Raw genomic sequence first — 22994 nt, forward strand, 5'->3', positions numbered from 1 at the left:
ACCCGAGCCGGGAATTGAACCCGGGACCCTGGAGCTGTGAAGCAGCAGTGCTAACCACTGTACTACCGTGCCGCCCACTTTGAAAAACAACTCTCTGCAACCACCCTCTAGCTTCTGTCAAGAAGCCAATTTTGTATCCATTTAGATACCTCACCCTGGATCCCAAGAGATTTAACTTTATGCAACAACCTACCATGCGGTACCTTGTCAAAGGCCTTGCTAAAGTCATGTAGACAACATGGTGTGTACATTGATGTCGGGTCGTCCATCTTGTTTCATTCCTTTTAGACTTTGTAACAGCTTTAATACAAATGAGTGGCTTGTTCGGCCATTTCAAGGGGCAGTTAAAAGTCAAACACATTGCTGCGGCTCTGTAATTACATGTTGGCCAGACCAGGTAAGGAAGGTAGATTTCCTTCCCTAAAGGACATTAGTGAACCAGATGGGTTTTCATAACACTCACTGTGTAGGAGGATTCCCTAATGTGGGCAACATGGTGGCACAGTGGTTGGCACTGCTGCCTTACAGTGCCAGCGACCCAGGTTCAACTCCAGCCTTGGGTCACTGTCTGTGTGGAGTTTGCACATTCTCCCTGTGACATTTTGTACATAAAGACAGGTAGCAAAAATATGACATCATAATCATCACTTGGTGATTGTTCGTTAAATAATTTTCTCATAACTTTTGACTGGAGTCAAATTGAAAATCTTGATAGCACTTATGAAGCAATGATCAGAAGTGGATCAACATGTGATGCTCCACAGGCAGGTATGATTTTAAGGAAAAAGATCACTTTGTGACATGGAGAGGGGAACAAAATATGCAAATATATTACAAGTTTTGTAAAATAGATGAATGATGTGCACAAACTGTAATACTTTTACTTGGTAACTTATGTATAGCCAAAGTGAAGTATGTCAATTCTAAGGAATGGAACATTTTTTTCCATTCAGCATTGAGTATAATAGCTTTAAAAAGAAATGCTCCCTTTACGTTGACAACACAGAAGCAAAATACAATGGATGCTGGAAATCTGGAATAATAACATACTGAGATGAACAAAGTTAATTTTATAGGGAACCATTTTGTCAACAAACTTTCCATTGCCTCAGTCTGGACCAGGTTTGAGCCCAGAGATGAGCCGGGCCCGATTCTCCCCCTAAAATTCTAAGTGCTGAATTTGCGGGAAAACTAGTGTAATTCACGATTGTTTTTTCAGCGGGAGTTCAGATTTGAATCTCCCACACTGTGCAAAGCAGAGGTCACAATTGTGAATATTATTAAAAGATCAGGGGGCGGGGCCTATTCATGCCAGAGTCTGACAGTCCTGGGCTTCTGCGCATGCACAGTGACCCCAGTCTCTCAGCCTCCCGTCTGCTGGGCCAGCTCAATCGCTGGCCAGCCTGGAATCCTCACAGAGCTGCCCCAACACCCCCCTCCCCATCCCAGAGTGAGCATCCGATCTCCAGCCCCACCCCCCCCCAAGCAGTGACGATGCCTACCCCCTCACCTCACCAGACGCAGACCCCTCCAACAGACCACTCCCCCAGCCCACCCCGATCGCTGGCCTCCCTCTCGCCCCAACCGATCCCATGCAAAGTGGCAGCAGGACCCCCCCCCCCACCCTTACTGATCGCCCTAAGTCCCACCCACAATAGGCACTGCCCAATGGGCAATGCCAACCTGCCCCCGGGCATGGGCACTTTGCCCCTTGGACAGTGCCGGGGGCACAGGCTGGCACTGACAGGGTTCCCATGCCCAATGGGCACCACCCCCCCACCACCTGACCCCTGGAAGGTCCCGATTGCCCCCCCCTTCACTCCAGCGGGGCCTTCAGATAGTTCCCCGAAAGTGGGGAGCTACTCCACTGAAGTGAAATACTCCTGGTGGGTGTGGGACATCCTATCGGGCCTGGGGAATTCAGTCCCGGGCCCGATAATCACATTTAAATTACATTAGAAGTAGATTAAAATGACTTACCTTGTCTTCCCGCCAGTTCCCAGCATGGTCTCGACTGTGCCTGCTCTCTGGCGCTAGGAGATGCGCATGCATCGGGAACGTATGCGCAAATCCCATGAAATGGCCGACAGGTGCATCTCCCAACCCGATGCACCAAAAAATTAGCACATCGCGATGGGAGAATTGGGCCTGAGAAGTTTGCTTAAAAAAAAATTCTAAATGTTTGCATCTACATTATTAAATGGACTTGCAATCAAGAGATACAGGGAATTGTTCCAGGGATCTGTGTTCGAATCCCACCATGGCATTTGGTGAAATTTGAATTAAATAATTATTTGGAATTAAAAGTCTAACCATTGTCGATTGTTATAAAAACCCATCTGGTTCACTAATGTCCTTTAGGGAAGGGACCCAACCATCCTTACCCAGTCTGACCTACATCCAGATCCACAACAATGTGGTTGACTCTCAAACTCTAAAAAAGGGCAATTAGAGATGGGCAATAGATGCAGACCTAGCAATAAAATACAGATGGAACCTGAGAAGGTAAAATCCAATACCTGTGTCTTGTACTTAAACAAAGGAGACTACAAAGGGATGAGGGAGGCGTTGGCTAAGGTAGACTGGGAGCAAACACTTTATGGTGGGACATTTTAGGAATAGTGGAGGACTTTCAAATCGATCTGTCACAGTGCTCAGCAAAAGAATATACCAGTGATAAGGAAGGACTGTAGAAAACAGATAATCAGCCATGGATATCTAAGGAAATAAAGGAGGATGTCAAATTGAAAGAAAATGCATACAAAGTAGCAAAGATTAGTGGGAACCGAGCAGATTGGGAAATCTTTAAAGGTCAACAGAAAGCCACGAAAAAAGCTATGAAGAAAAGTAAGATGGATTATGAGAGTAAACTAGCTCAGAATATAAAAACAGATAGCAAAAGTTTCCACAAATACATAAAATGAAAAAGAGTGGCTAAAGTAAACATTGGTCCTTTAGAGGATGAGAAGGGGGATGTAATAACTGGAAATGTGAAAATGTTTGTGTCGGTCTTCACAGTGGAAGACACAAATAACATGCCAAAAATTGATGACAGGAAGGCTATGGCAGGTCAGGACCTAGAAACGATCATTATCACGAAAGAGGTAGTGTTGGGCAAGTTAATGGGGCTAAAGGTAGACAAGTCTCCTGGTCCTGATGGAATGCATCCCAGGGTACTAAAAGAGATGGCGGGAGAAATAGCAAATGCACTAGTGGTAATTTACCAAAATTCGCTGGACTCTGGAGTGGTTCCCGCAGATTGGAAAACAGCAAATGTGATGCCACTGTTTAAAAAAGGAGGTAGACAAAAGGCAGGTAACTATAGGCCGGTTAGCTTAACTTCTGTAGTAGGGAAAATGCTTGAATCTATCATCAAGGAAGAAATAGCGAGACATCTGGATATAAATTGTCCCATTGGTAAGTCGCAGCATGGATTCATGAAGGGAAGGTCATGTTTGACTAATTTAGTGGAATTCTTTGAGAATATTGCATGTGCAGTGGACAATGGGGAACCTGTGGATGTGGTGTATCTGGATTTCCAGAAGGCATTTGACAAGGTGCCGCACCAAAAAACGCTACATAAGATAAAGGTGTACGGTGTCACGGGCATAGATAGAGGATTGGTTCACTAACAGAAAGCAAAGAGTGGGGGTAAATGGGTGTTTTTCTGGTTGGCGATCAGTGACTGTGATGTGCCTCAGGGATCAGTGTTAGGACCGCAATTGTTTATGGAACATAGAACAGTACAGCACAATACAGGCCCTTCGGCCCTTGATGTTGTGCCGAGCTTTGTCCGAAACCAAGATCAAGCTATCCCACTCCTTATCATTCTGGTGTGCTCCACGTGCCTATCCAATAACCGCTTGAAAGTTCCTAAAGTGTCCGACTCCACTATCACAGCAGACAGTCCATTCCACACCCCAACCACTCTCTGAGTAAAGAACCTACCTCGGACATCCCTCCTATATCTCCCACCATGAACCTTTAGGGAAGGGACCCAACCATCCTTACCCAGTCTGACCTACATCCAGATCCACAACAATGTGGTTGACTCTCAAACTCTAAAAAAGGGCAATTAGAGATGGGCAATAGATGCAGACCTAGCAATCGATGTCCACATCCCATGAATGAATTTTTAAAAGCAGCATAACGAAATGTATGCTAAATGCAAATTGCATAATTGGTATATATTTGATAACCTTCCCTTCAGGAAATCAATGACTGTTATCTTTTGTTTGCATTTTTTAGGCACATTGAAAAAGATTTGGTCTTTTTTATTTGGAAAAGTGTTGCAGTCCATCGAGAATATCCGACACTTTGATCATGAGTTTGCAGCATCAACTTCTTTCCATGGTTTACGAAATGCACTGCAAAGCAAACGTAGAACTCGCAGGGTTTTCTGGATGCTTATTGTCTTTGGCTGTGTTATTGTGGTTTTTTCTCAGATCACCCAGTGTTTCATTCGCTACTTCAGCTGGCCAACATCTACATCTGTCACTATAAAGTATGTTGAGCAAATTGAATTTCCTGCTGTTACTCTCTGCAACTTAAATAGGTATGGCATGTTATATTTTAATATACTTTTGCATGTTTCCCTGTGACTTTTAAAATTAACATTCATATAAGAGAAGTGGAAAACACGAAAAGATCTTGTTGACAAACAAAAATTAGCTATGACAACATGTGATGCTCCACAGGGATGAACATGAAACAATTTACATCAACTCTGATGGAAAGTAAGATTACATGAAGTATCCAATCAATTGTGTGAAGGCATGAAACAGAGAAGGGAACCAGCACAAGCAAAGACTGTTCACTTCCAGATGCAGATGCATGCAAGATCTGATTAACTCAATATCTATGCTCAAATCATACAGCCCCTGTAAAGCTAAGTCACACAGATTTTGTGTACCATGCAACAGTTTTATGCTAGTATTCTGAGATTTCCTTGATGTTACAGCACAATATCAGATGGAACCCTACAGGTACATATCTTAGGGTGTGCCAACATGAATTGTCCTTATCATAGTGAGTGTGAATGTTAATTGGCTGCCTGAAGTGAGATGACAAATTGTTCAATATGCACAACCTTTACAACTAATGCATGAGGTAATAAACATTCATTCGACCACTTTGCATAGACTATACATTCTAAGCTGTAAGTGTAATATACTTCTTCAATACTTGCAACCAGAGGTATTTGTCTTAAGAAATCTGGATGAAACATTTCTAAAGATAACTCAATCAGAAAACCCTCATAGCTCGTGTGGCAAACATAGTTCAAAAACAGCAGTAAAGGAAGAAAATAGAGTAACAGCCAGAAATTGTGTTTTATATATATGTGGTAATGTGGCCCCTTTAAAGGGCGATCCCTGAGGCAACATCATCAGACTGGACCCTATGAAGTGACAGCACAGGAATCCAAGCCAATTGGGAGCAAAGTCCTGGGTCGGGGGGGGGAACCTCAGTAGGAGCCAGGGAGGAGAAGAGAGTAGACATGTATTGCAGTTCTGTCTGACCTTTGATTGTACATATATAAATATTGTTGTTAATAAATCAGTAGTAACTTGAAGCCACAATGAATCGCCTTCAAAGATATTACACTGGTGATGAGAAAAAACTTTGTTAGTCACTGGGGATCATAGTGTGCAGCCAGAGGAGAAGGAGATTGAGTGTCAGGTACATACGCCATGTAAAAATGCCGTTATTTGGAAAGATTGAGTTGTCTGACCCAGAACTGGAAAACTGGGGACAATATATTGAAAGGCTATGTTATTTCTTTGAAATGAAGTAATTCAGGAGCCATTTTGTGTACTTATACAGAGACGTTGAAGAAAGTAGTATCAGCTACGGTACCATATCCTACTGAAATCAAACAGCACAATTGCCTGTCCTCATGATTGAGGGTTACAGACTTTGTCTCATGGATTGAGATTAGTTGAAACAGATAAAATTAGACCGGTTGGAAATATTAAATATTCGGGATGGAAGTTTAAGAGTTATTGTGCAAATACTGAAGTTTTCCACAAGGAACTGGGAAAATAAAACCTGCACAGTTCTCTAAATGGTCTATCCTATTCTAAAAGCAGATTACACTGTAAGAATCTGTGTAGATTATAAATTAACTGTAAATTGAGGAGTTTAGATACTCCATTCTGAGAGTTGAGGACCTCTACTCCAAATTAGTAGGGGGCCTGAAGTACACCAAGTTAGACCTCAGTCATGCCTACCAGCAACTGGAATGGGATGCAGATTCCCAGTTACCATCAACACGCACATGACCTTATACCAGCACTCATTTTGGAGTCTCATTGGCCTGTGCTATTTGCCAGTGTGTGAAGGAAAGTACATTTCAGGGCATTCCTAACATAGTGGTATATCTGGATGACGTCCTAATTACAGGAACTTCAGTTAGGAGTACAGGGTAAAGATAGAGGAAGTTTTGTAAAAAGAGAAATGCATTTTTCAGGTGGATTAAGTTATATACCTAGTGTTCAGGGTAGAAGCTAATGGCCTACATTATTTGGAGGATCAAGTTAAAGTCATGAAGGAAGTACCACAGCCTAGAAATTGGCACAGCTTGTACACTTTCATCCAACCAAATCATTAGCAGTTACCTATGATGCTTCACCATATGGAATGGGAGCAGTTTTTTTCCAAAAGATGTCACATGGTGTAGAGAAGCCAATTATATTTACATCAAGAAAGTTATCAGATGTTGAGAAAAAGTATTGTCAGATTGACAAAAAAAGTTTGGCGGTAATTTATACATTGAAGAGGGCGGCACAGTAGTTAGCACTGTTACATCACAGCACCAGGGACCGGGGTTCAATTCCAGCCTTGGGTGACTATCTGTGTGGGGTTTGCACATTCTCCCCATGTCTGTGTGGGTTTCCTCCTGGTGCACCGGTTTCCTCCCACAGTCCAAAGATATGCAAGTTAGATGGATTAACCATGCTAAATTGACGCTTAGTGTCCCAGAAGGTTAGGTTAGGGGGATTAGCGGGGTAAATACGTGGGGTTATGGGTAAACCTGGTTAAGAGTTGGTGCAGACTTGATAGGCTGAATGGCCTTCTTCAGCACTGTAGGGATTCTATGAACATTTATATGGCAGGCATTTCACCACAGTATCAGATCACAAGCCATTGTTGGGTTTATTCTGAAAGGAAAAATCAATGCTACCAATTGCCTCTGCAAAGAGATGGGCTTTATTGCTAGCTGCAAACAGCTACTCTTTCTAACATCGTCCAGGGATGAAAATAGTGAATGCAGATGCACTCAGCCGCTAACCTTTGCCGCAGAAATTACCTTCACCACCACAACAAATAGTGTTGGAATTGCACCTGAAAAGAACTATGTCAGGTCTCAGCTACTCATATAAAAACGTGGACCGAAAGGAACCCAGTGCTATCAAACGTTAAGAGGATGGTGATGCAATAATAGTGCCAAGATAAGTCAGAGTGAGTTAAAACTTACAAGCAGTGTAAAATGGAGATAACATGTGAGAATGGGTTGTTATGGGCTGCAGAGGGGAAGGGTAAAAAGTGTCCCAGTGTAATAGTTATAGGGGATTCAATTGTAAGGGGAATAGACAGGCGTTTCTGAGGCCGCAAACGAGACTCCAGGATGGTATGTTGCCTCCCTGGTGCTAGGGTCAAGGATGTCTCGGAGCGGCTGCAGGACATTCTGAAGGGGGAGGATGAACAGTCAGTGGTCGTAGTACATGTTGGTACAAACGGCAGAGGTAAAAAGAGGGATGAGGTCCTAAAAGCAGAATACAGGGAGCTAGGAAGAAAGTTAAGAAATCAGACCTCAAAGGTAGTGATCTCAGGATTACTACCGGTGTCACGTGCTAGTCAGAGTAGAAATGAAAGGATATATCGGATAAATACGTGGCTGAAGAGATGGTGTCAGGGGGAGGGTTTCAGATTCCTGGGGCATTGGGACCGGTTCTGGGGGAGATGGGACCTGTACAAATTGGATGGGTTACACCTGGGCAGGACTGGGACTGATGTCCTCGGGGGAGTGTTTGCTAGAGCGGTTGGGAAGGGTTTAAACTAATATGTCAGGGGGATGGGAACCTATGTAAGAAGTTAGAGAAGGAAGGCGCAAGGCCAAAATGTGGAGAGAAGGTTCCAACTACATCAAAAATCAGGAAAAAAGTTAAAAGGAAGGAGAACTCAGGAGATGTTATTAATGGAAGTGTTAGAATTCAAAAACAAGGTACAAAAACTAGCATAAGGACACTTTATCTGAATGCTTGTCACATTCGAAATGAGGTAAATGAGTTGACGGCACAAATCATTGCGAACGAGTATGATTTGGTGGCCATTACAGAGACATGGTTGCAGGATGGTCATGACTGGGAGTTGAATATCCAGGGGTATCAGACTGTTCGGAGGGACCGACAGGAAGGTAAGAGAGGTGGTGTAGCTCTGATATTTAAGGATGACATCAGGGCAGTAGTGAGAGATGATATAGGTTCGATGGAAAAAAAGATTGAATCCATTTGGGTAGAAATTAGAAAAAGAAAGGAGAAAAAGTCACTGATAGGCGTAGTCTATAGGCCACCAAATAATGATATCATGGTGGGGCGAGAAATAAACAAAGAAATAACTGATGCATGTAAAAATGGTACAGCAATTATCATGGGGGATTTTAATCTACATATCAATTGGTCAAACCAGGTCGGTCAAGGCAACCTTGAGGAGAAGTTCATAGAATGTATCCGCGATAGCTTCCTTGAACAGTATGTAATGGAACCTACAAGGGAGCAAGCTATCCTAGATCTGGTCCTGTCTAATGAGACAGGAATAATTAATGATCTTGCAGTTAGGGATCCTCTTGGAAGAAGTGATCACAGTATGGTTGAATTTAAAATACAGATGGAACCTGAGAAGGTAAAATCCAATACCTGTGTCTTGTACTTAAACAAAGGAGACTACAAAGGGATGAGGGAGGCGTTGGCTAAGGTAGACTGGGAGCAAACACTTTATGGTGGGACATTTTAGGAATAGTGGAGGACTTTCAAATCGATCTGTCACAGTGCTCAGCAAAAGAATATACCAGTGATAAGGAAGGACTGTAGAAAACAGATAATCAGCCATGGATATCTAAGGAAATAAAGGAGGATGTCAAATTGAAAGAAAATGCATACAAAGTAGCAAAGATTAGTGGGAACCGAGCAGATTGGGAAATCTTTAAAGGTCAACAGAAAGCCACGAAAAAAGCTATGAAGAAAAGTAAGATGGATTATGAGAGTAAACTAGCTCAGAATATAAAAACAGATAGCAAAAGTTTCCACAAATACATAAAATGAAAAAGAGTGGCTAAAGTAAACATTGGTCCTTTAGAGGATGAGAAGGGGGATGTAATAACTGGAAATGTGAAAATGTTTGTGTCGGTCTTCACAGTGGAAGACACAAATAACATGCCAAAAATTGATGACAGGAAGGCTATGGCAGGTCAGGACCTAGAAACGATCATTATCACGAAAGAGGTAGTGTTGGGCAAGTTAATGGGGCTAAAGGTAGACAAGTCTCCTGGTCCTGATGGAATGCATCCCAGGGTACTAAAAGAGATGGCGGGAGAAATAGCAAATGCACTAGTGGTAATTTACCAAAATTCGCTGGACTCTGGAGTGGTTCCCGCAGATTGGAAAACAGCAAATGTGATGCCACTGTTTAAAAAAGGAGGTAGACAAAAGGCAGGTAACTATAGGCCGGTTAGCTTAACTTCTGTAGTAGGGAAAATGCTTGAATCTATCATCAAGGAAGAAATAGCGAGACATCTGGATATAAATTGTCCCATTGGTAAGTCGCAGCATGGATTCATGAAGGGAAGGTCATGTTTGACTAATTTAGTGGAATTCTTTGAGAATATTGCATGTGCAGTGGACAATGGGGAACCTGTGGATGTGGTGTATCTGGATTTCCAGAAGGCATTTGACAAGGTGCCGCACCAAAAAACGCTACATAAGATAAAGGTGTACGGTGTCACGGGCATAGATAGAGGATTGGTTCACTAACAGAAAGCAAAGAGTGGGGGTAAATGGGTGTTTTTCTGGTTGGCGATCAGTGACTGTGATGTGCCTCAGGGATCAGTGTTAGGACCGCAATTGTTTATGGAACATAGAACAGTACAGCACAATACAGGCCCTTCGGCCCTTGATGTTGTGCCGAGCTTTGTCCGAAACCAAGATCAAGCTATCCCACTCCTTATCATTCTGGTGTGCTCCACGTGCCTATCCAATAACCGCTTGAAAGTTCCTAAAGTGTCCGACTCCACTATCACAGCAGACAGTCCATTCCACACCCCAACCACTCTCTGAGTAAAGAACCTACCTCGGACATCCCTCCTATATCTCCCACCATGAACCTTATAGTTATGCCCCCTAGTAACAGCTACATTCACCCGAGGAAATAGTCTTTGAACGTCCACTCTATCTATCCCCCTTATCATCTTATAAACCTCTATTAAGTCGCCTCTCATCCTCCTCCGCTCCAAAGAGAAAAGCCCTAGCTCCCTCAACCTTTCCTCATAAGACCTACCCTCCAAACCAGGCAGCATCCTGGTAAATCTCCTCTGCACTCTCTCCAATGCTTCCACATCCTTCTTATAGTGAGGTGACCAGAACTGCACACAATATTCCAAATGTGGTCTCACCAAGTCCTGTACAGTTGCAGCATAACCCCATGGCTCTTAAACTCAAACCCACTGTTAATAAACGCGAACACACTATAGGCCTTCTTCACAGCTCTATCCACTTGAGTGGCAACCTTCAGAGATCTGTGGATTTGAACCCCAAGATATCTCTGTTCCTCCACATTCCTCAGAACCCTGCCGTTGACCCTGTAATCCGCATTCAAATTTGTCCTACCAAAATGAATCACCTTGCACTTATCAGTGTTAAACTCCATCTGCCATTTTTCGGCCCAGCTCTGCATCCTATCAATGTCTCTTTGCAGCCTACAACAGCCCTCCACCTCATCCACTACTCCACCAATCTTGGTGTCATCAGCAAATTTACTGACCCACCCTTCAGCCCCCTCCTCCAAGTCATTGATAAAAATCACAAATAGCAGAGGACCCAGCACTGATCCCTGTGGTACACCGTTGGTCTCCAGTCTGAAAATTTTCCATCCACCACCACCCTCTGTCTTCTATGAGATATGATGTGGAGATGCCGGCGTTGGACTGAAGTAAACACAGTAAGAAGTTTAACAACACCAGGTTAAAGTCCAACAGGTTTATTTGGTAGCAAAAGCCACACAAGCTTTCGGAGCTCCAAGCCCCTTCTTCAGGTGAGTGGGAATTCTGTTCACAAACAGGGCATATAAAGACAGAGACTCAATTTACATGAATAATGGTTGGAATGCAAATACTTACAGCTAATCAAGTCTTTAAGAAACAAAACAACGTGAGTGGAGAGAGCATCAAGACAGGCTAAAAAGATGTGTATTGTCTCCAGACAAGACAGCCAGTGAAACTCTGCAGGTCCACGCAACTGTGGGGGTTACAATGTGGGGGAGACAATACACATCTTTTTAGCCTGTCTTGATGCTCTCTCCACTCACATTGTTTTGTTTCTTAAAGACTTGATTAGCTGTAAGTATTTGCATTCCAACCATTATTCATGTAAATTGAGTCTCTGTCTTTATATGCCCTGTTTGTGAACAGAATTCCCACTCACCTGAAGAAGGGGCTTGGAGCTTCGAAAGCTTGTGTGGCTTTTGCTACCAAATAAACCTGTTGGACTTTAACCTGGTGTTGTTAAACTTCTTTCTATGAGATAACCAGTTACTTATCCAATCGGCCAAATTTCCCTCTATCCCATACCTCCTTACTTTCTTCATGAGCCTACCATGGGGAACCTTATCAAACGCCTTACTAAAATCCAAGTCTCCGACATCAACTGCTCTACCTTCATCGACACACTAGTTACCTCCTCAAAGAATTCAATCAAATTTGTGAGGCAAGACATACCCTTCACGAATCCGTGCTGACTATCACAGATTAAGCTGCATCTTTCCAAATGGTTATAAATCCCATCCCTCAGGACCTTTTCCATTAACTTACTGACCACCGAAGTAAGACTAACCAGCCTATAATTAACAGGGTCATTCCCATTTCCTTTCTTGAACAGAGGAACAACATTCGCCACTCTCCAGTCCTCTGGCACTATCCCCATGGACAGTGAGGACCCAAAGATCAAAGCCAAAGGCTCTGCAATCTCATCCCTTGCCTCCCAAAGAATCCTAGGATATATCCCATCTGGCCCAGGAGACTTATCGACCCTCAGGTTTTTCAAAATTGCTACTACACCTTCCCTCAGAACATCTACCTCCTCCAGCCTATCAGCCTGTATCCCACTTTCATCCTGAAAAACATGGTTCCTCTCCTTGGTGAACACTAAAGAAAAGTATTCATTCATCGCCTCTCCTATCTCTTCTGACTCCATGCACAAATTCCCACTACTATCCTTGACCGGCCCTAACCTCACCCTGGTCATTCTTTTATTTCTCACATAAGAGTAAAAAGCCTTGGGGTTTTTCTTGATCCGACCCGCCAAGGACTTCTCATGCCCCCTCCTAGCTCTCCTAAGCACTTTTTTTTAGCTCATTCCTTGCTACCTTGTAACCCTCAAGCGAACCAACTGAACCTTGTTTTCTCATCCTTACATACGCTTCCTTTTTCCTCTTGACAAGACATTCAACCTCTTTTGTGAACCATGGTTCCCTCACTCGGCCATTTCTTCCCTGCCTGACAGGGACATGCCTATCAAAGACACGCAGTATTTGTTCCTTGAATAAGCTCCACTTTTCATTTGTGCCTTTCCCTGACAGTTTCTGTTCCCATCTTATGCCCCCTAATTCTTGCCTCATCACATCATAATTACCCCTCCCCCAATTATAAACCTTGCCCTGCCATAAGGCCCTATCCCTCTCCATTGCAATAATGAAAGACACTGAATTATGGTCACTATCTCCAAAGTGCACTCCCACAACCAAATCTAACACTTGGCCTGGTTCATACCCAGTACCAAGTCCAATGTAGCCCCACCTCTTGTCGGCCTATCCACATATTGTGTCAGGAAACCCTCCTGCACACACTGTACAAAAACTGCCCCATCTGAACGATTCGACCTATAAAGGTTCCAATCAATAGAATCATAGAAATAGAAACCCTACAGTGCAGAAGGAGGCCATTCGGCCCATCGAGTCTGCACCGACCACAATCCCACCCAGGCCCTACCCCCACATATTTACCCGCTAATCCCTCCAACCTACGCATCCCAGGGCTCTAAGGGGCAATTTTTTTTTTTTAACCTGGCCAATCAACCTAACCCACACATCTTTGGACTGTGGGAGGAAACCGGAGCACCCAGAGGAAACCCACGCAGACACGAGGAGAATGTGCAAACTCCACACAGACAGTGACCCGAGCCAGGAATCGAACCCGGGACCCTGGAGCTGTGAAGCAGCAGTGCTAACCACTGTGCTACCGTGCCGCCACCACTGTGCTACCGTGTTTGGAAAGTTAAAGTCACCCATGACAACTACCCTGTGACCTCCACACCTATCCATAATCTGCTTTGCAATTTCTTCCTCCACATCTCTATTACTATTTGGGGGCCTATAGGAAACCCGCAACAACATGACCGCTCCTTTCCTATTTCTAACTTCAGCCCATATTACCTCAGTAGGCAGATCCCCCTCGAACTGCCTTTCTGCAGCCGTTAAACTATCCTTGATTAACAATGCGACTCCTCCACCTCTTTTACCACCTTCCCTACTCTTACTGAAACATCTATACCCCTGAACTTCCAACAACCATTCCTGTCCCTGTTCTAACCATGTCTCCATAATGGCCACAACATCGTAGTCCCAAGTACCAATCCACGCTCCAAGTTCACCTACCTTATTCCGGATGCTCCTTGCATTGAAGTAGACACACTTCAACCCACCTTCCTGTCTGCCGGTACATTCCTGCAACCTTGATACCCTCCTCAGTACCTCACTACACTCAACACTGGCTTCTGGACTACAGCTCGTTTTCCCATCCCCCTGATAAATTAGTTCAAACCCCCCCGAAGAGCCGTAGCAAATTTCCCTCCCAGGATATTGGTGCCCCTCTGGTTCAGGTGCAAACCGTCCTGTTTGTACAGGTCCCACCTTCCCCAGAATGTGCTCCAATTATCCATGTAACTGAAACCCTTCCTCCTACACCATCCCTGCAGCCACGTATTTATCTGCACTCTCTCCCTGTTCCTCAACTCGCTAGCACGTGGCACCGGCAACAAACCAGAGATGACAACATGGTTTGTCTTGGCTCTCAGCTCCCACCCTAGCTCCGTAAATTCCTGTTTTAAATCTACGTCCCTTCTCTTACCTATCTCGTTGGTACCGATGTGTACCATGACTTGTGACTGTTCCCCCTCCCCCTTAAGGATCCTGAAAACACGGTCCGAGACGTCACGGAACCTGGCACCCGGGAGGCAACATACCATCCGTGAGTCTCTTTCGCTGCCACAGAACCTCCTATCTATCCCTCTAACTGTCGAATCCCCAATAACTATTGCTCTCCTGCTCTCCCCCCTTCCCTTCTGAGCCACAGGGACGGACTTAGTGCTGGAGATCCGGTCACCGCGGCCCACCACTGGTAGGTCCTCCCCCCCAACAGTAACCAAAGCGGTATATTTGTTACTAAGGGGAACGACCACAGGGGATCCCTGTACTGACTGCTTCCACCCAGCCCCTCTCACCATCACCTATTTATCTTCATTCTTCGGAGTAACTACATCCCTGAAGCTTCTATCTATGACCACCTCTGCCTCCCGAATAATCCAAAGTTCATCCAGCTCCAGCTCCAGATCCCTAACACGGTCTTCAAGGAGCTGGAATTGGATGCACTTCCTGCAGGTGTACTCAGCTGGGATACTACTGGTGTCCCTCACCTCAAACTTCCCACAGGAGGAACATTGCACTGCCTGCACTGACATCCCTGCTAATTTCCCTTCATAAGAAACGAAAGAGAGAGAAAAAAGCTTACCTACTCTCACTCCGAGTCCTTTTTTTTAGGTTAGAGGAGGAGGGGGCGGTGGGAGACTCTAAACTGAGATTAAACCCAAACAACTGAGATTAAATCCAAACAACTGATATTAAACCCAAACAACTGATATTAAACCCAAACAACTGATATTAAACCCAAACAACTGAGATTAAATCCAAACAACATGTTTATGATTTACATAGATGATTTGGAGTTGGGGACCAAGTGTAGTGTGTCAAAATTCGCAGATGACACTAAGATGAGTGGCAGAGCAAAGGATGCTGAAAGTCTGCAAAGGGATATAGATAGTCTAAGTGAGTGGGCGAGGGTCTGGCAGATGGAGTACAATGTTGGTAAATGTGAGGTCATCCATTTTGGTAGGAATAACAGCAAAATGGACGATTATTTAAAGGGTAAAAAATTGCAGCATGCTGCTGTGCAGAGGGACCTGGGTGTCCTTGTGCAGGAATCTCAAGGAGTTGGTTTGCAGGTGCAGCAGGTAATTAAGAAGGCAAATGGAATTTTGTCCTTTATTGCTAGAGGGATGGAATTTAAAAACAGGGAGGTTATGTTGCAGCTGTATAAGGTGCTGGTGAGGCCACACCTGGAGTACTGTGTACAGTTTTGGTCTCCTTACTTGAGAAAGAATGTACTGGGCACTGGAGGGGGTGCAGAGGAGATTCACTAGATTGATTCCGGAGTTGAGAGGGTTGGCTTATGAAGAGAGACTGAGTAGACTGGGGCTATATTCATTGGAATTCAGAAGAATGAGGGGAGATCTTATAGAAACATATAAGATTATGAAGGGAATAGATAAAGATAGAAGCAGGGAAGTTGTTTCCATTGGCAGGTGAAACTAGAACTAGGGGGCATAGCCTCAAAATAAGGGGAAGCAGATTTAGGACTGAGTTGAGGAGGAACTTCTTCACACACAGGGTTGTGAATCTGTGGAATTCCCTGCCCAGTGAAGCAGTTGAGGCTACCTCATTGAATGTTTTTAAGGCAAGGATAGATACATTTTTGAACAGTAAAGGAATTAAGCGGAATGGTGAGCCAGCAGGTAAGTGGAGATGAGTCCACGAAAAGATCAGCCATGATCTTATTGAATGGTGGAGCAGGCTCGAGGGGCCAGATGGTCTACACCTGCTCCTAGTTCTTATGTTCTTATTGTGGAGGGCTCGTGTTATACTGCCACCCCAGGGGCGACGGCTTTTATTATCGGAATTGGATGACACACACCCTGGATAATGGAGGATGAAAGCACAAGCCCGAAGTTATGTTTGGTGACCAGACATCAATACAGAAATTGAAATAATGGTTGGCCAGTGCCCGAGTTGTGAAGCCCAGCAGTCATTGCCACCACTGGCCAATATGTATGCATGGGAACGGCCATGTTGGCCATGGTCAAGATTTACATAGATTTCACAGGACTGTTCATGGGGCATATGTTCCTCATTGATTGAATTATTTATTTATTTAATTAATTAGTCAGTTAGTGTGTGTTTTTTTTTGGCCTTTACTTTTGTAGTAGTATTTTTCTTAAGTTTAAAGTGATAACTGGAAGTGGGCTGCTAAGGAGTCTGGGAAGGGTATTTTAAGCGCGCGAAGTATAAAAGGTAGGCTGCAGTATACAGCAGGCAGCGTCGGGAGCGGGCAGGAGAGTGTGTGGGAAGTAGAGTGTGAGCTATAAGGGCTTTGGCTCACAGGACTTAGGCAGAAAGGGCGAGCAGGGGTGAGTTTAATTCATTTTTGCTGTTTCTACCTGGTACTGGCAAGGTATCTAGAGGGCATGGGTGTGCAGGCAGTGCTATGTTCCTCTTGCACTATGTTTGAGGTGAGGGACGACGTCAGTGTCCCTGCTGATTACATCTGTGGGAAGTGCACCCATCTGCAGCTCCTCCAAAACCGTGTTAGGGAACTGGAGCTGGAGTTGGATGAACTTAGGATCATTAGGGACGCAGAGGTGGCCATAGACAGAAGCTTTAGGGATACAGTTACTCCGAGGAATGAAAACAGATGGGTGACAGTGAGAGGGGCTGGGAGGAAGCAGTTCGTGCAGGGATCCCCTGTGGTCGTTCCCCTTAGCAACAAGTATTCCGCTTTGGATACGGTTGAGGGGAACGACATACCAGTGGTGAGCCGCAGTGAGAGGATCTCCAGCACTGTGTCCGTCTCTGTGGCTAGGGAGGGTAAGGGGCAGAGCGGGAGGGCAATAGTTATTGGGGACTCGTTAGTTAGAGGGATAGATAGGAGGTTCTGTGGCAGCAAAAGAGACTCTCGGATGGTATATTGCCTACCGGGTGCCAAGGTCCGTGACGTCACGGACCGTGTTTTCCGGATTCTTAAGGGGGAGGGGAAACAGTCACAAGTCGTGGTACACATTGGTACCAACGACATAGGTAAGAGAAGCGACGGGGATTTAAAACAGGAATTTCAGGAGCTGGGCTGGAAGCCGAGAGCCAAGACAAAACATGTGGTCATCTCTGGTACGTTGCCGGTGCCACGTGATAGCGAGTTGAGGAACAGGGAGAGAGTGCAGTTAAACATGTGGTTGCAGGGATGGTGTAGGAGGGAGGGTTTCAGATACGTGGACAATTGGAACACATTCTGGGGAAGGTGGGACCTGTACAAACAGGATGGGGTGCACCTGAACCAGAGGGGCACCAATATCCTGGGAGGGAAATTTGATACGGCTCTTCAGGGGGGTTTAAACTAATTTGTCAGGGGAGTGGGAAAAGGAGTTGTAGTCCAGAAGTCAGTGAGGGTGGTGAGGTATTGGGGAAGATATCAGGGTCAAGGGTGGGTACCGGTAGACAGGAAGGTGGGTTGAAGTGTGTCTACTTCAATGCAAGGAGCATCCGGAACAAGGTAGATGAACTTGGGGCGTGGATTGCTACTTGGGACTACGATGTTGTGGCCATTACGGAGACGTGGGTAGAACAAGGGCAGGAATGGTTGTTGGACGTTCCGGGGTATAGATGTTTCAGTAAGTGTAGGGAAGCTGGTAAAAGAGGTGGAGGAGCAGCATTGTTAATCAAGGATAGTTTAACGGCTGCGGAAAGGCACTTCGAGGGGGATCTGCACACTGAGGTAATATGGGCTGAGGTTAGAAATAGGAAAGGAGCGGTCACGTTGTTAGGAGTTTACTATAGGCCCCCAAATAGTAATAGAGATGTGGAGGAAGAAATTGCTAAGCAGATTATGGATATGTGTGGGGGTCACAGGGTAGTTGTCATGGGGGACTTTAACTTTCCAAATATTGACTGGAACCTTTGTAGGTCAAATAGTTCGGATGGGGCAGTTTTTGTGCAGTGTGTGCAGGAGGGTTTCCTGACACAATATGTGGATAGGCCGACAAGAGGTGAGGCCACATTGGATTTGGTACTGGGAAATGAACCGGGCCAAGTGTTAGATTTGGTTGTGGGAGAGCACTTTGGAGATAGTGACTACAATTCGGTGTCTTTTGTTATTGCAATGGAGAGGGATAGGGCCGTACGGCAGGGCAAGGTTTACAATTGGGGGAGAGGTAATTATGATGCGATTAGGCAAGAATTAGGGGGCATAAGTTGGGAACAGAAACTGTCAGGGAAAGGAACTAATGAAAAGTGGAACTTTTTCAAGGAACAAATACTGGGTGTCCTTGATAGGTATGTCCCTGTCAGGCAGGGAAGAAATGGCCGAGTGAGGGAACCATGGTTCACGAAAGAGGTGGAATGTCTTGTGAAAAGGAAGAGGGAAGCTTATGTAGGGATGAGGAAACAAGGTTCAGATGGCTCGATTGAGGGTTACAAGTTAGCAAGGAACGAGCTGAAAAAGGGGCTTAGGAGAGCTAGGAGGGGACATGAGAAGTCCTTGGCGGGTCGGATCAAGGAAAACCCCAAGGCTTTTTACTCTTATGTGAGGAATAACAGAATGACCAGGATGAGGTTAGGGCCGGTCAAGGACAGTGGTGGGAACTTGTGTATGGAATCAGTAGAGATAGGCGAGGTGATGAATGAATACTTTTCTTCAGTGTTCACCAAGGAGAGGGGCCATGTTTTTGAGGAAGAGAAGGTGTTACAGGCTAATAGGCTGGAGGAAATAGATGTTCGGAGGGAGGATGTCCTGGCAGTTTTGAATAAACTGAAGGTTGATAAGTCCCCTGGGCCTGATGAAATGTATCCTAGATACTTTGGGAGGCAAGGGATGAGATTGCAGAGCCTTTGGCTTTGATCTTTGGGTCCTCACTGTCCACGGGGATGGTGCCAGAGGACTGGAGAGTGGCGAATGTTGTTCCTCTATTTAAGAAAGGGAGTAGAAATGACCCTGGTAATTATAGACCGGTTAGTCTTACTTCGGTGGTTGGTAAATTGATGGAAAAGGTCCTTAGGGATGGGATTTACGACCATTTAGAAAGATGCGGATTAATCCGGGATAGTCAGCACGGATTCGTGAAGGGCAAGTCGTGCCTCACAAATTTGATTGAATTTTTTGAGGAGGTAACTAAGTGTGTTGATGAAGGTAGGGCAGTTGATGTCATATACATGGATTTTAGTAAGGCGTTTGATAAGGTCCCCCATGGTCGGCTTATGATGAAAGTGAGGAGGTGTGGGATAGAGGGAAAGTTGGCCGATTGGATAGGTAACTGGCTGTCTGATCGAAGACAGAGGGTGGTGGTGGATGGAAAATTTTCGGATTGGAGGCAGGTTGCTAGCGGAGTGCCACAGGGATCAGTGCTTGGTCCTCTGCTCTTTGTGATTTTTATTAATGACTTAGAGGAGGGGGCTGAAGGGTGGATCAGTAAATTTGCTGATGACACCAAGATTGGTGGAGTAGTGGATGAGGTGGAGGGCTGTTGTAGGCTGCAAAGAGACATCGATAGGATGCAAAACTGGGCTGAAAAATTGCAAATGGAGTTTAACCCTGATAAATGTGAGGTGATTCATTTTGGTAGGACTAATTTAAATGTGGATTACAGGGTCAAAGGTAGGGTTCTGAAGACTGTGGAGGAACAGAGAGATCTTGGGGTCCATATCCACAGATCTCTAAAGGTTGCCACTCAAGTGGATAGAGCTGTGAAGAAGGCCTATAGTGTATTAGCTTTTGTTAACAGGGGGTTGGAGTTTAAGAGCCGTGGGGTTATGCTGCAACTGTACAGGACCTTGGTGAGACCACATTTGGAATATTGTGTGCAGTTCTGGTCACCTCACTATAAGAAGGATGTGGAAGCGCTGGAAAGAGTGCAGAGGAGATTTACCAGGATGCTGTCTGGTTTGGAGGGTAGGTCTTATGAGGAAAGGTTGAGGGAGCTCGGGCTGTTCTCTCTGGAGCGGAGGAGGCTGAGGGGAGACTTAATAGAGGTTTATAAAATGATGAAGGGGATAGATAGAGTGAACGTTCAAAGACTATTTCCTCGGGTGGATGGAGCTATTACAAGGGGGCATAACTATAGGGTTCGTGGTGGGAGATATAGGAAGGATATCAGAGGTAGGTTCTTTACCCAGAGAGTGGTTGGGGTGTGGAATGGACTGCCTGCAGTGATAGTGGAGTCAGACACTTTAGGGACATTTAAGCAGTTATTGGATAGGCACATGGAGCACACCAGGATGATAGGGAGTGGGATAGCTTGATCTTGGTTTCAGATAAAGCTCGGCACAACATCGTGGGCCAAAGGGCCTGTTCTGTGCTGTACTGTTCTATGTTCTATCCTGGCTGTTGTCATTCTAAATGACTGGATGTCCAATTGGTGAAACTTAAAACGGCCACCATTGACAAGTTGCGGCCGATTTCTTTCCATCCATGGCATCCCAGAGGTCTTAGTATCAGACAATGGCACAGCACCTACAGTGGAGGAATTTTGGAAATTTGTTCAGTCAGCCCCTTACCACCCAGCTTCCAATGGCTTAGCAGAACGAGCTGTACAAATGTTGAAATCATCAATGAAAAAACAAGTTCATTGGCCATGACCTTTACATTTGGCAAGTTTCTTGTTGTCATACTAATGTCCAAATGTCAAACGTAACCACAGGGGCCACAACAGCGGAATTACTAATGGGATGTCGCTTACGGACCCGCCTGGATTTAATATTTCCAGATTTGGCAGAGAGGGCAGAGGCTAAACAAGCCGCAGCCCATTCTGAAAACTGCAACGGGCTTGATGATGCCCAAGTCTTCCACCCTTTGCAGTTCAATCTCCACTGGTACTGGATGAGCTCAGCACAACCCATAGTAGCCTTGGGGATCAAATACACTTTGGCTTTCACCTCTTTTATTTAACCAAGTTCCCTCTGAACTAACTCATGGTATTTAGAACCATAGAATCCCTACAGTGCAGAAGGAGGCCATTTGGCCCATTAAGCCTACACCGATTCTCTGAAACAGCATCCCGCCCAGGCCCTCCCCACTATCCCCCTAACCTTGCACATTTACCACAGCTAATTCACCTAACCTGCACATCTTTGGACACTAAAGGGCAATTTAGCATGGCCAATCCACCTAACCTGCATATATTTGGACTATGGGAGGAAACTGGAGCACCTGGAGAAAGCCTATGCAGACATGGGGAGAACATACAAACTGAACATAGGATCCCTGCTGCTGTGAGGCAGCAGTGCCAACAACTGCCACCGTGCCGCCCACAGGAGTCCTTGGAATCCTGTCCCAGAACTTAAATATTTCCAGCCAGTCTAGTTTTATTTGTTTTAACCAGTCCCGTCCCATGAGACTGGGCTTCTGTCCTTCAATCACCATGGTGGGCAGTTGAGCAGACTGACTCCTGTACAATACTGGCAGAGGCTGTCCCCACAATTCTTAATGTTACCCCAGTATATGTCACCAAGTTAGCTTCAGAATGGGTAAGGTTTAAGGGTTGTAGTCCCTTCTGGAGATTCTGGAATGTCTTTTCCCTGATGACAGTGGCTGCCGGGCCGGGTTAACTTCCATTTTCAGGGGGTGACTATTTACAATTAGGATAATCTCTATAGCTGGTACTTTCCTGAGTTGGATTTGATTGACTGTTGAGCCTTGGATTCCTCCTTTTGTTCCTCTACCAGGGGTTATTTACAGGGAGTGTATTAATTGTTTCCCTTTTTCTGGAGTATTCTGTGCAACCTGCTTCACTCTACACATAGCTTGCGGGTGACCCTTCTTTTTACATCTGAAACAGATAAAATTCTTGCACTGGCATGTCTCTTGGGAGTGGTCTCCCCCACACCGAAAACATGCCTCAGACTCTGGTGCTGAACAGCTCTTAAGCTCCACTGCGCTGTCACTCAGGCTATTCATAGCAGTAGTCAATTCCCTCCACAACTGTTCACTTTATTCTGCATGGCTTGCAGCTCACACATGCCTTACTCAGTGCACTCAGTCTATTGGACTGACTCTACTGCTTTTTCAAGTGAAATTTTGATTTCAGCAGACAGTTTGTTTTGGATGTTGAGGTTGTTGATCCCACATATTAAATGGTCCCTCAACATGTCTCCTAACAATTGCCTGAGCTTGCAGTGCTGAGCCAGCCAAGAAGACAAAGACCATCTTTTTTTTAGAATCCCTACAGTGCCATTCGGCCCATCACATCTGCATCGACAACAGTCCCACCCAGGCCCTATTCCTGCAACTCCACGCATTTTACCCTGCTAATCCCCCTGACACTAACAGACAATTTAGCATGGCCAATCAACCTAACCTGCATATCTTTGGACTGTGGGAGGAAGCCGGAGGAAACCCACGCAGACACAGGGAGAATGTGCAAACTCCTTACAGACAGTGACCAAGGCCAGAATTGAACCTGGGACCCTGGCGCTGTGAGGCAGCAGGGCTAACCATTGTGCCACCGTATGCTCCACGGTCTCTCCTGGCTCTCTAACAGTAGAGTGGAATATGTACCTTTGTATGGTTATGGAAGGTCGAGGGTTATCATAGAAACATAGAAACCCTACAGTGCAGAAGGAGGCCATTCGGCCCA

At 45.2% G+C, this 22994-nt stretch overlaps 1 protein-coding gene across 1 annotated transcript in view; it reads left to right on the forward strand.

Moving 5' to 3' along the window:
• LOC144506996 (bile acid-sensitive ion channel-like) overlaps positions 1 to 22994 on the forward strand; it is a 173717-nt gene that overhangs the window by 24753 nt on the left and 125970 nt on the right. Inside the window, exon 4 of the mRNA XM_078233549.1 lies at positions 4249 to 4555. Within this exon, the coding sequence (XP_078089675.1) occupies positions 4249 to 4555 (307 nt within the window). The remainder of the gene's footprint in view (positions 1 to 4248; positions 4556 to 22994) is intronic.

This window comes from Mustelus asterias, chromosome 1, assembly GCF_964213995.1.
Source record: "Mustelus asterias chromosome 1, sMusAst1.hap1.1, whole genome shotgun sequence".
NCBI classification, from domain to species: Eukaryota; Metazoa; Chordata; class Chondrichthyes; order Carcharhiniformes; family Triakidae; genus Mustelus; species Mustelus asterias.